At 45.4% G+C, this 13,456-nt stretch overlaps 1 protein-coding gene across 1 annotated transcript; it reads right to left on the bottom strand.

The window, feature by feature from the left end:
• Nucleotides 1-979: 979 nt before the first annotated feature.
• On the bottom strand, nt 980-2,507 carry OLIG3 (oligodendrocyte transcription factor 3; the record flags this gene model as incomplete). Its single annotated transcript, XM_082474320.1, has 1 exon — nt 980-2,507. The coding sequence occupies exon 1, from the start codon at nt 1,793-1,795 to the stop codon at nt 980-982; it is 816 nt and encodes a 271-aa protein (XP_082330446.1). The 5' UTR covers nt 1,796-2,507.
• Nucleotides 2,508-13,456: the final 10,949 nt, after the last annotated feature.

The raw sequence follows: 13,456 nt of genomic DNA, 5'->3' as shown, positions 1-13,456 counted from the left end.
AAAGCTGATGATGGAGAGAGCCGACCCCGCATGCAGAATAACTGAGCAAGGGGGGATGGGGCAAGCTCGCAGAGGGAGCCCAAGCTCTTGCAGTCGCCGGCCCCTGAAACAGCCCAGGAAGGTTGGGAATGGAGTTTGAAGGGGGTGGGGTGGGGGAGAAGCGCCTGTGCGTGAGTTTGGGTCTTTGCACTCTGCCCCCTTTTTCACTTCTTACAACCACAGACAGAGATATACGGAGTACTTCGGAGAATTCCCTCATAAATCCTTGTTACAAGGAAAATGGCATCACGGCCTGCACAACATGTTTAGATGAGATTCGTTTAGAAGCGTGCATGCATTCTTTCGACCTACACTGCGTCTTAAAGAAAACCCACAGAAGAGCTGTCATGCCCTGGACCGGAGTTGAAATTCAAAACTTGAGTCTTGAGATTTTCTCGCTCTCTTTCTCTCTCTCTCTCCCTCCATTGGCTCTAGAAAAACAACTGTGGAGAGGATAGACAATTCTAACTGCATCCATCTCAAGGAAATATTTACATTTGTTTCGCACAAAAGGGATGGTTGTCTTTTCCAAGGTGAGAACACAGAGCCAGAGGCATGGACAGCGACCCTAAAGGGCCTTCGCGGTGTTTAACTACACCGATCCCGTCTTTATACAACAAATGCCGTTTTGACAAGAGCGTATGGCAGTGAGAAATACCGGCGCGGCATGGAGAAAAGAAGCATGCATGCAAGACACACGACGTCTGGTTCGAGCCCCCCTTCGCTACCACCTAGAAATTGCAGTTTGGTTTTAGTTCTTTCCCTCCGGGGGTCAAGTAGGGTCTGAGATCTCTCCGACGGTGTGGGAGGCCTCGGGAGCCCCCCGCCCTCCCTCCCTCCCTCCGGCCGAGCGCCCAGCCTCCCTCTTCCCTCCCGGCCCGGCACCTCGAGCCCTCCCGCCGCTCTCCCCTCATTCTCCGCAGCCGGGCCGGCCCGCTGCTCACTTGAGCAAGTCCTTGGACTCGGCCGACAGCCGGGCCATGTTGGCGGTGGAGAGAGCGGACAGGTGCGGCGGCGGCATCTGGCAGATGGGGCAGGGGCAGGGCAGCCCGGCCCAGTGCTGGAAGCCGCTGCCCAGCTGCAGCGCGGGCGGGGTGGAGGGCGCCTTGAGCAGCGAGTGGGGAGGCCGGATGGTGCCGATGGCGGGCAGCGGGGCGGCGGACAGCGGGGACGAGGCGGTGCCGGACGAGAGCGCGCCTCCCAAGATGGGGTGCACCGGGTGCACGGCGTTGGCGGCGTGCGCTGGGTGGCCGGCCGAGTGGCCCACAGTCCCGCAGTGGAAGGCCGAGTGGTGGCCCCCGTAGATCTCACCAACCAACCTCTTCATCTCCTCCAGGGAGCTGGTGAGCATGAGTATGTAGTTTCTGGCCAGCAGGAGAGTGGCGATCTTGGAGAGCTTGCGCACCGAGGGCCCGTGAGCGTAGGGCATGACCTCGCGTAGCCCGTCCATGGCGAGGTTCAGGTCGTGCATCCGCTTGCGCTCGCGTCCGTTGATCTTCAGCCGCAACTGCTGTAGGTCCTGCTCCGACAGCTGCTTCTTGATTTTGTACTTGCTGCTCTCGCCCGCGGCTTTGGCGCCGGCCCGCGAAAGGCTTTCCCCGGACATCTTCTGCACCATGTCGCCCTGCGTGGACGAGACCGAGTTGAGACGGCTCTCCTGGTGGTGGTGATGGCGGTGGTGGTGGTCCCTCAGGTACATCTCATCCATGTCCGGAGAAGAAGCTCTGCTGGAGACAGAGCTCGAATCAGAATTCATCTTATTACAGGGGATGCGGCCCTACCGTGGTGAGATTTTAGGAAGGAAATTACAGAAAATCTTGAAAAAAAAAAAAAAAAAAGCTGCAGCCCAGTAACCCACGTCTCAGCGGCAAGAAATGAGAAGAAAAGCTGAGGCACTGCCTTTCCCCGCCTTTCTCCCTCCCCGCTCCCCTCTCTCTGGTTTGGCTGTTTCCTGGACAGCTAGTTGGTGTGTGCTTGAACTCAACTCACGCTGAAAAAGAGGGGCTTTTATAGAGCTGCGGCGGAGAAAAGAGACAAAAGGAACCCTCCTATCTATCCTGGGCTGGTTAGGATGACGTGCAATCATTCAGGGCGGTGCGCTTTGCTGTCCCATTTAGCAAGGATTCCTATTCATATTCATTGTGGGGCCGCCCAGGGACACCTCCGCTCAGAAGCGCTAGGAGCCCCCGGGCACAAAACCCTCTGATTGACACACTCACCGCTCCAGCTCGCGCCTTCTGGATTTTTTTAAAAAAAACTTTCCTTCACCCCACTCCCCTTCCTGATTTCCCTAACCAAATCACACCTAAAGGAACCGAAGGAAGGGAAGGAAAGGGGGCCAGGAGGAGATTCTCTGGGGATGGAAAGAGGAATTGAAACATTCTCTCCTCCCTTTCACAGCTACTCCCAAGTTTTTGGAAAATGTGGGCAAAAGAAGTCTCAGTGGAATGGTTTCAAGGACAGAGATGCAGATGAAGGGCAGGTTCAATGCGCGGGGGGCGGGGCGGGAGGGGCAGGAGAATGCCTGTCGATGTGCATGCACTGCCTGAAGTTTATTTCGTTAGGCTTCTTTCCCTAAACATTGACATTGTGTTCATTTTGTTTATTGGGCCCTCCGGTGTGGTTTTAATGGGATGCCCATATCTGGTGACGGGTATGCCCCCTGACTCTGTTGTGGAGATGAGTTTCTTGCTTTTTAGATCTTCCCTTTCGTTTTGAAAAATAGATTACTGAAAGAATTTCAATTTTGCCAGATTCTGTAACTTCTTAGACCTGGAACTGAAGAAACAAACCAACCGTGGCGTTACAGTAAGAGCCACTTGAGAAAGGAGAGGAAAAGCAGCCGAGGAGGCGGGAGGGAGTTAAGGACTGGAAAGGTTCCCAAGAACACCAGGGGAGATTGTTCCTGCCCTGGCTACCCCGCAGCCCCTGGACCCTGGCTCTAGCTGAAGATGGAGGCGCGGTCCCCGCCTGCGGCTCGGCTGCAGGGCCTCTGACTGCTGTGCGTGCGCGCGGAGAGGGCATGTGCAGTGCAGCGCCATGCGGCCGGGGCGGGTGGGTTCATCGGGCTGGGGCCGCCCCACATCAGCGGTCCGGGGAGAGCGGGGGCTCAGCGTCAAAAAAATACACCACGTGTGTGTGTGTGTGTGTGTGTGTGTGTGTGGTTCGGCACCATAAGGATCTGAAGAGCCCCTGATGCGTGCGCGCGTGGGCCCTGCGCTCCCGCGCGCAGTCCATTCTGGGGATAAAGAGGAGGCCTGGAGTTTGTAGCCTTCGGTTCGAGTGGGGCGCTCGGCGCCGATCTTTCTTCCGTCTTGCTGTGCTTTTGTCAGTCGGAACTAGCTAAGCAGCGTGAGGGGCGGCAAGGCAGAAATTCCCGGAAGGGAAACTGCCCCGGCGGCGGCCTCTAGAAAAACGTGGGCACCGCCAAGCTCCGGGCTCGGAGGAACCAGAGACAAGTGCTAGGTTATGGCTGAGTGTCTGGGTGCAAAGTGCGAAAGCGAAACAATCCCGGAACCTCGAGCAGCTGGGGCCTCACACAGCGCGGCAGAGTCACTGCAAGCCTCCAGGACTCGCTGGGTAAAAGAGGCCTCACTTTCCATTGACACAAATCGAGCGGTCAACAGAAGAGGGATGCACGCCCAGGGCCGGAGTTGGCGCGCTCCGCGAGGCTGTGTCTCGTAGACGGTCACGCCGCGAAAGCAGCACTGGCAATACAAGTCGGGTGGGGAGACGCAGTGTTGGAACGGATGCTTTTTCTACAACGACTTTTGCTTCTCTGTAAAGAAAAAATAAAGGAAATGGCCAACACCGCTTGTCAAGGCCAGGACCTTAGTGCCCCTGAAGATTGGACACAAGCCTTTTATCCTCCTGTCGCCTCCACCTCCATAGAAGGAAAGTTTCTTAAAACGGAGAATCCAAGAGATTCGATTGGATGTGAAAAGATTGATGTCCAAACGCACTCCTAATATCCAAGCAAAAGGAATGGTTCGTAATTCACTGGACTCGCCCATGTGAACTCAGATAATGACATCCCCCCAGCTGCTTTAGAGCAAAAGGGTGCCAGAACATCTGCATACATTCGGACACCGCCCCAGGCGATGGAAGGAAGCTGGGGAAGAGGCGTGGTCCAGACCACGGGCTTCAGCGGCTTTCCAGCTGATCAAAGTGTGGGGCAGAGAGTGCTCGACAGGAGCTAAAGCGACTTCCCCGCCTTTGGGCCAATACACAGGCCTGGCCCCCATCGTCCTCCAGATCCACCTTTCTGACCCTTGGGCATCGACGTCTGTCCTTCCCATGCCCCAAATGAGAATGCTGCTGCTCAGTTTTGATTTCGGGAAGTAGCAAAGTCTAGTTTGAGCAGAAGGGTTGCAGATGAAGGAGTAGAAAAATCATGCTGCTGAAAGGTATTTTACCTTTAAAAAAAAAAAACCCTATTTTCTCAGGGGACAATATGAAATAAAGGGTTAAATCTCCCCTCCCCCCCGCCCCGCCAATCAATAGAGAAGGTAACATTGCAAGGGGAAAAGGGGGTGGGGAGAAGGAGCAGTCCTCCCAATACAAACTGAATAACTCACTTGTGGGGCTGAAAAGACTGAGGCCGGGGTTCTGGGAGTCGGATCCAGAAGACTCTCTGCCTCTGCACCGCCTTTCCACGGAGACAGGCACATAGGCGACCGCGGCCAGCTCCGAGGGGGGCTGCGCTGGGCTGGGGAAGTGGCGACAGGGCCTCGCTTGCACCGACCAGACCCTCTCCACCCCGAAGGGGCTTTTGGTTGCAGTAACGCGGCGGTGCTTGGGGTGGCAGATCTGCCATGTCTCGGCCGGGGGCCCTCGGTCGCAGTTAGGGATGCGTCCTCTCTCCCTGATGGCCCTCTGCTTTCCCCAAGGGCCGCTTTGTGTGAGTGTGGAATGGTGCAAGGTCCAGGGCCCCAGCCAGGCAGGCACTTTTAGAGAGGCCTTCCAGGAGTCCCAGACTCTCCTAGGAAGCTTGTTTTCCTCGGAAAAGAGGGAGAGTGAGTGAAGGAGCCACAACTTTGCTAGCCAAAAAATGGGTTGATACTCGCCAGGGCCCAAAAGGCAGAGATGTCCACCAGGCAGCGCTGGCGCTGCTCCCACACGCTTGTCTCGCGGAGTCATTGTGGACACTGAGAGTTCACTTCCACTCGACTCCTCCACCCCCGGGCTCGGGCCCTCGGGATAAGCCCCCGAGCCCGAAACGGAGCAGTTCGGAACCCACGAGGGCAAGCAGACGGATTTCCTTCCATGGGCCGTCTCTGCCATCCACCACCCGCGGCGGGTGCAAGGAGGGAAGTGGAAGGGAGCCGGCGTTGGGCCGAGCCTGCGGCAGCCCAAAGTGGCCTCAGCCAGAGACGCGCCGTGCCCTTGGCCCTGGCCGAGGGCTCCTTCAGAGGGCTCAGGCGGGCCCGGAGCGGAGCGGGCGAGAGGGCGACGGGGCCGCGCTCTCTCGGGCCACACGCCGCGCCCTGGCGGCCGGGGTGGGCGGCGGCGGCGGAGGGGGGTTGTCCCCTGGCAACAGGTGCGTCCCAAGGCGCGCAGGCTGCTTCCAGCCAGGCGGTGCTGGCTCCGGAAAGAGCCTGTGAGTTTCTCAGCCTTTGCATAACACTTGAAAAGTAGCGGGTCGGCGCGGGGACCCGAGATGGAGATACGTGCCCCGGGCGCACAGCCTCAGCTCTGCATGCCCAGACAGGACGCAGCCCCGGCTCCCGGGGACCAAGCGCTCCAGAGGCTGCGAGGCTCCTCCTGACCCCTTCCCACCTCCAGATCACCGGGGACCGTGTCTTACCCGATGCCTGGTGCGTGTCGCTCGGTGCCGACGCCCACCGCTCCACAGTTCCGGCCGCCGAGTTCCTCTCCAGTAGCTGCCGCTCTACCCGAGGCCGCGGCGATTTGGGCTCAGGAGCGACCCCTCCCCAGCCCCTCGTAAGAGTCCAGCGACGAATGTCACGCTGGCTGACCTGCCAGGCGGCTACTGTAAGGAGCCGGTCAATCCACAGCGTCCGCGGGCTTCTCTTGCTCAAGCCTCGAACTTGACCGGCAGAAACTTTGGCCAAGACCGAACAGCAGGCGGCTGCCCTGTGGGATTCACCTTTTAACCCAATCCCCCTTCCAAAACAAAAGAGATAAAAGGGAAACCCAGATATCTCTAAAGATGCTCCGTCATGTGCAACCGGAGGAATAGCCTGAAAACTAGCTGGCCACGGAGGAACTTCTCAAAAAGTAGTTTCTTTATCTGCTGAGTAAAACATTCACTTCACAACAATAGCAATGGCGGCCAGGTCATCCAGACTGTTAGGTTGATCAAAGAAGCCGTTACCAAAAAAAAAAAAAAAAAAAAAAATGACATCTAATTTTTAAGTTAAATGTCAACATAAATCGCAGCCAAGCAGGAATTATCTCTTCTCGCAGCAGCGCATCCCAAGTGATGGAGTGTAGTGAGGGTGCTGAGCTCCCAGCCCCCGCAGACGAAGATGCCCAGTTGAAAACCCTAGGTGCTAGAAGGGCCCAAGGGGATGGATCTGGGCCGACTGACTAACGTGTTTTAGTTTTCTGCGTTTCCCCATATTTTACATAATATCTCGAACACTCATGATCTGTCCAGTATTTCTCCTCATCTTTTTAACATCTGATTTTCATACAAGAAAAATAGCAGAAGTTGAAGGGCAGCAGAATTTTATGAGGCGATAGTAACTGCTTTTCTCAATGTTGGATGTGAGATTGGAAGATGAGAGGAAGTCCCAGAATAGCATAGAATGATGAGGTGCTAATTATGTGAATATATAGGCAAGTTAACACACTGGCAGAAGTAGAAGTTTGATTTTAAAGATGCGTAAGCATCAAGGCTGGCTAGAACTTACAGACTCATTATAATTAAAGACTGACAAAAGTCAAAGGAGATATGAACTTCTGGGTTTCATTTATAGGATTTTGCTCAATCTGTGAGCATACTTCAGTACACTTTTTTTTTCCTTTCTGGAAACATCTGCGCAATGCCAAAACCTCTACTGAGTTTTCCTTCCAAAGAAAGCCAATAAATTGAAAACATTTTTCCTCAAGATTGGAACATTTAGGTTGATTTAAATATCACTGGTGATCCATCACTTAAACTGATGAGTTATATTAAAATTTGCATACTTATACACAGATTCTTGGCATGTGTCCTGACATTTTGGATTTGTGACTCCATTAATACTAATACTTTAACAAGCATTAAGTAGATGATTTCTTATTAGTATTTTATTGTTATTAATTGACTTCTTTATGATTTTAGAGTTAAAGCCACTGTATACAATTTGATATCTTAATATAAAATAGCACAGAATATTAAATTCTGCTTTTTCTTTTGGAAGCTATTTTATCGTCTCCTTGGTATAGTCAATTAGATAGTTAAATGTAACACATATTGCTGTATTCTTTGCTAAAATGCTTAAGGAATTTAGTTTTATTTTAGAGATAAATATTTCTTTTAGAGACAGATATCTTGTGTAGCATATGTATTACTTTCATTTTGTATTCAGTAAATTCAGGTTAATACATAAAGTATATAAATAAATATATACCACAAAGAGATTAGAATGTAAGAACCTGCGTAGAGAGCAATAGAAAATTAAAGCGATGTTAACATTCATGTCGTCAATTTATTACACTGCTTTTTATTATAAATACCTATACATGTGCATTCCAAAACTTACATGTATAATTGCATAAAGTTAAATACATTAAAATATTTATTTGAAGCCTTTGAGTCCTACATAAAAAGGAATAAGTTATTTTTCAGATGTTAATAGGGACAAAGGAAAACACATTACACACCTGTTCATAAGTAGAGTTACATTTGAAATGTTACATTGATGCCTATCAAATATATATTTACACACATTATTTTGAAAAAAGGATAATTAAGGAGTCTTCTGCTGAATCTTGAAAAGTCAAAATGTCAGTTTTTAAAAATCAACATTTCCACAGCTGATTGATTTTATATAGAATCTGCACTACAGACCAGGTGAACTCTGCTTCAACATTTCTAAAAATAAATGAAAATATAATATACTCTCTTTTCTCATTAGACCATTGTGTTTTTCTATTTATAGGCATGTTTTATTTTGTTTGCATAACATCAACAGTCTGAGTGTAAAGTTTACAAAGCCAAATTGTCACCATTTACAATATTGGCAGAATTTTCACCTTCAGCTTTATATAGTATTATAATATACAATAAAATTAAAGCAATTATCCAGACAATTCAAGCCTCAAGTCCTGTTTTTCTTTTATTTTGGGGAATGGGGTCTGAAGAGAGGAAGCAGGCTAGAAACAAATTATTACTCAAAATTTGTAGATATTTAATCATTCTGTATTTCACTTGCAGACTAGTTTGAGTCTCCATTAACCATTAACCATTAACCATTGAAATGATATTCTCAACTATCAAGAACTGGTACTAAAAAAGTCCTATACATTTGGGATATGTTATTTTTTACAACATAAAATGATAGTGGAAGTTAACATCCAGAGCATAACATTATTTAAGATATTGATGAAAGAAACGATAATTTTCCAAACCCTCATTTTTTCTTAGTAATTTTGATTGTCTATTTTATAACACTTGATATTAAGAAATAGCAGAATATTGGACTATCTATGTTCACAGAAGTGAGCATTTCAATTATATACTTTAGCACTTTGTTTTTTCTCCTTTTTATTATGGCAAGTATAATAAATATGGGTAGACCTTTAGGAAAAAAACAACAACTTTGTAACAAGGGGGAAAAGGAAGGGGAGAGCATGGAACACACTGTGTAAGTGTCCTTAGTTCATAATACATAAACTTAATCTCACCCTTAAGTGCATTTTAAAGAGTTGTTTGTATGATCTCTACATATATGTTTACTTTATAAATTTATGAAAATTTTAACATAGATTCTAATATTTTAATACAGAGCCCATTTGTGGCTGTTTGCCAGAGTCAGAGGAAGAGCAAGTGTACTGTTTCTATGGCGCTCTGTTCTCCATTCATACATCCTGCCATGTGTCGAACCAGTCAAACTGCCTGAGATAAGCTGTGAGAATGAAAACACTGAGGACTTCTTCTGGGATGGGACTTCTCAGTACTGGGATGCCTCCAAAACTGCTGTAGAGGTCACGTGGCAAACAGAGCACACTATCAGACTGAAACCCTGGTAAAAAATAGAATTTAAAAAAATTAATAGTATAGATCTTCTAGCGCTGCTGAACGGGGCTCCCAAACAAGTTCTTAATTTTTTCCAATGACAAAAAGAAAAAAAAGCTTTCCACTCTATACTGAGGGACAACTCCAATGTCCCAATAATTGCTCGTAATGCAATAAGGCATTTAGCTCAATAAGAATACAAGATGACTAGAAATTCATTGCTAGAAAAAGCCAATTTTTATTTTGCTGATGTGAATTTATAAGCTTATCTTAAAATTCTTTCCAGAGTCAAAATTATTTTCCTCTGGGAAAAGCTTTTATATGTGATTTATTTGTGTCAGAAAAAATCAAATGCAATTATACATAAAATTTGCAAGTATACTTGCTGGAATGGCCCTTTCTCTTTATCTTTATCAAAGTTCTGCCTCCTGTGAAAATAAAGCAAGGGGTAATAGCTCTTTTGCTCCCATTAGATTTATTATTTGAAGTAATTATATTAAGTGGAAAATAATGCCTTTGGGAAAGTAATGCCAAGAACAGATACCCAACATAAAAATACTGCTGAAAACTATGTGTGGCAGGAAAGACATGGGCCAAACAAGAGCCTATAACCAATTCAACTTGAGTTTTATTCAATAAGTAGCTGTAGAAACTAAAAAACTAAAATCTAAAGGGCATATGCAGCCAGGGATTGAAAACCTTTTTAAAGACAGGACTAGAATAAAAAGGGCATAGTTTCTCTCAATGTTTGTGTTGTCCTTCCCATCCTTGTTTGAGAAGGCCATCAATAACAAAGGGAATGAAAACAAACATCAGCAAAGAATACAGATCAACAAAGAATATTGTGTAGGTTTCTTTAATAAGCTGTCTTCTGGCCAAAGCTTCCAAATACCACACTCATCTTCCAAGATAAGTTCTTGGAGAGACAGAAACTATTTTTTGGAAAACTCTTAGGTAATAAACATAGAGATGCCACTTCCCCATTGATGACAGATCTCTCCTTACGGTATGAAGACCAGAGGCAGATATTACACAAAGAAGACTTCACAACCCATCAAATTTCCTGGATAGGATTTGCTGCTTCCCAGATGTGCATACTTACACAAGTTTCTTACCACTTCTGAACTTTCATTTTGTCATCTGCACAATGAAAATAATAATAGTCATGACATATGCCATTATGAGGATTAAATAACAGTGTTTTGCAAACCTTTTAAAATCATGCAGTATTATACTTTTGAAATAAAATATTTTATAAAATATTAAACTATTAAAATAGTTTGCCTTGTAAAAATGTAATCCTGGTATGGCTTTTAAAAATTTCTTACATCTACCCTCACTATTAAGGCAGGAAACATCCGTTCCGATTGCCTCCACTCCCTGGCAAGTTGAGAATTAGTAGTATAAGGCACACCATGGGACTTTTCAGATGCTGAAGCTGGTACCTCGATAGTGTTATGACTTTTAGAAATGAGATTGAAGTACAGAATCCACTAGCTTTAGAAGGTACTGTGACAAGTTCTCAGTCTCTCTAAATAACATAGTAGGAAAGTATCTGATTGCTTATTAGAAATAAAGAAAGATTGTTGGAAGAAACATGATTTAAATTTTGTTTTGTTTTTCTCTTAGGGAAAGCCCTGGAAACCAGTAGGCTTATTTGAATTCTGAGTCCCCAGCAAAAGTTTACAAGCCCAGTCTTCTTATTGGATCCCCTAATCATATACCCATCCCTGATACCCTTAGCTCAGGGCAGGGACTCTTTGGGCCTGTTAGACCAGGACTGGCCTCATATGGAGAAGCAGGTATGACACTTGCACTATGGGATTTGGAAGCCCTGCTATACTTTGTCCTGAAAGACTTTCTGATGATTGGCACTAACTTAATCCTATTCTGGCCTAGCCATAGAGTCCTACCACAGATATCTTAAAAAAACAAAACAAAAACACAGAGCATCGTTTTCATTCATTCATTCATCAAGCATTTCTTGAGTGCCTCCTATGTATCAGCACAGTTAGAGTTTCTGGGGAACAAAATCAAGTAAAACACAGCACTTATTGTGCTATAGTCTAGGTGCTAAAATGAGAGAGCCAATAATCTCCTGAAGGGTACTATGGATGGGAGTTTTAGCCTTCTGCTATTAATATTGGTCATTTAAACAGATTAGGTACTTGTCCTGGAGCCACTGAGGATAGACCTCAGAGAAAATGAGGTACGTCTTCTTGTCTTAGCCTGGTTTCTCTTGGTGCAGGATTTATTTGGAAAATGATCCTAGAGAGCAGGAGTGAGGGCCTGGGGGAGAATGAAACAAAGCAGGAGGAACAGTTGATGAAAAGGTGCTTTATCAAGTTGATCACTGCTATGGACAACTGGGACTTGATTTCTCTCATTCTTTCTCATGAGTGTATAGAATACATCTTTGATGTGTTCACCCAAGGGATGAAATGGAGAAGCATTTAGCCATTGTTTACAGTACCTTTCACCCCCACATTGGTGCAGGCTGCTCATGGGCCATTAAAGGCTTCCACAATTCTGGGTCACACATATGTGAGTGACAAGGGAGTCCCCATTGGTGCTCCATATCCTTGTGTCAAAGAAGCCCCAGGCAAAAAGCAAGAGATATGTAGTGCAACTAAGGCCAGCAACGGCAAAAGTGGGCCAAGAATATGGGAAGTAGAACGCAAGAAAAATCTGCTAATTTCCCCAATGGAGGAAGATGATGGAATATACAGATGAGTGAGTGACATCTCTGAGGTAGGATGTGGAGCAAAGGGAATTTCTAGCTCCAGTGGAGGACTGCGGACAGGTCGACAATAATGGACAGTTGGAGAGGATGTTCAAGGACCAATTTAAGAATTGAGGGGAGCTAAATATACATATAATTTGTTCAGGCTAGTCCCAGACAGGACCCTTGGAGAGTGTGTCAGATGTGGCATGCCTCTTAAGTAGGGAGATTCCACAGAAATTGTCTCACTAGCCTCTATGGCACTTTGGCTCTTCTGCCTTAGGCACTGCTGGAATTCCTTCACATGACCATAAATGTAAATGGAAAGACTAATGTTCATATTCACAACAAGTACATTTTTGACATGAAGGAAATCTACCATAATAGAAAACCCTAAAGCCGTAATGCCTATGTATTTCTCTTCCTATATGTTTTTGACTATTGCATATTTTTAAAAATCAAAGTATTTTAAAACTCTTTTTAAAAAGGGTAAACTAAAAACAGAAACAAGAAGGTCATGTGCTAAAATGGAAAGTTGTTTCTTGTTTGTAATGATAGCTTCACAACGCCTCTCTTGTCACATGAAGACAATCATATTAGAATTTCCAGATGGAACTCGAGTCATTTGTGAATGTCTAATGCTTACTAACAATGCAGAAATTGTGTATAAAATGCCTTACCAGTCATGAATGCCTTGAATATTTACAATATAATGTATAAACCTAATAATGTTAAATCTTGTTATCCATAAATATGGTATAACTCTTCATTAATTTCAATTTTAAAAATAAATTTAATAAAGTTTTATAGTTTTTCCTGTAAAGGTCTCACATATCTTTAGTCAGTGTCAATTCTTCTGAAACTGATCTATCATTTCAGTAAAATTTAAAATAAAATCCGAATAGAATGTTTCAAAGAACTTAATATACGTGTGTGTGTGTGTGTGTGTGTGTGTGTGTGTGTGTGTATAAAGGATCAAGAATAGTCAAGGCACTTCTGATGAAGAAAGGTATAGGTAAAATTATTGCAGTATCTGATACCAAGGCTTATTTTAAAGGTAAATAAATAATGGCAGTGCAGAATTATTACAATTGGCCAATAGAATAGAAAGAACAGAAAGGGATCTGCACATATATCAACCACTGAAATATGATAAAGGGAGTATAGTAGATCAACTGGAAAACATGTGGGAAAAGATAGAAAGATGTGAGAGGGAAATGGAAAAAAAAATTTTATTTACATAGAAATGTGAAATTAGATTCTTACCTCAAGCCATAAAGAAAAATAAACTCCAGATTGGTCAGACTTAAAAACTTTAAAACATTATATAAAAAAGATAAATTTATGATCTTGAAGTAGAGATGCATTTGTAAAATAGACAAAAAACAGATAAAAAGGTTTTTTTTTTTTTTTTTTTTTTTTTTGCATCTGTTAAGGTGAGTTTTTATTAAAGGAAGTTCATAATTTTAATGGAGTCACATTTATCAACTGCTTTCTTTTTTCCTATT

This window comes from Balaenoptera physalus (genome assembly GCF_965194825.1).
Source record: "Balaenoptera physalus genome assembly, chromosome: 9".
Classification (NCBI taxonomy): Eukaryota; Metazoa; Chordata; class Mammalia; order Artiodactyla; family Balaenopteridae; genus Balaenoptera; species Balaenoptera physalus.
Note: the sequence above shows the minus strand (reverse complement) of the source record. Positions and strands in the feature narration are given on the sequence as shown.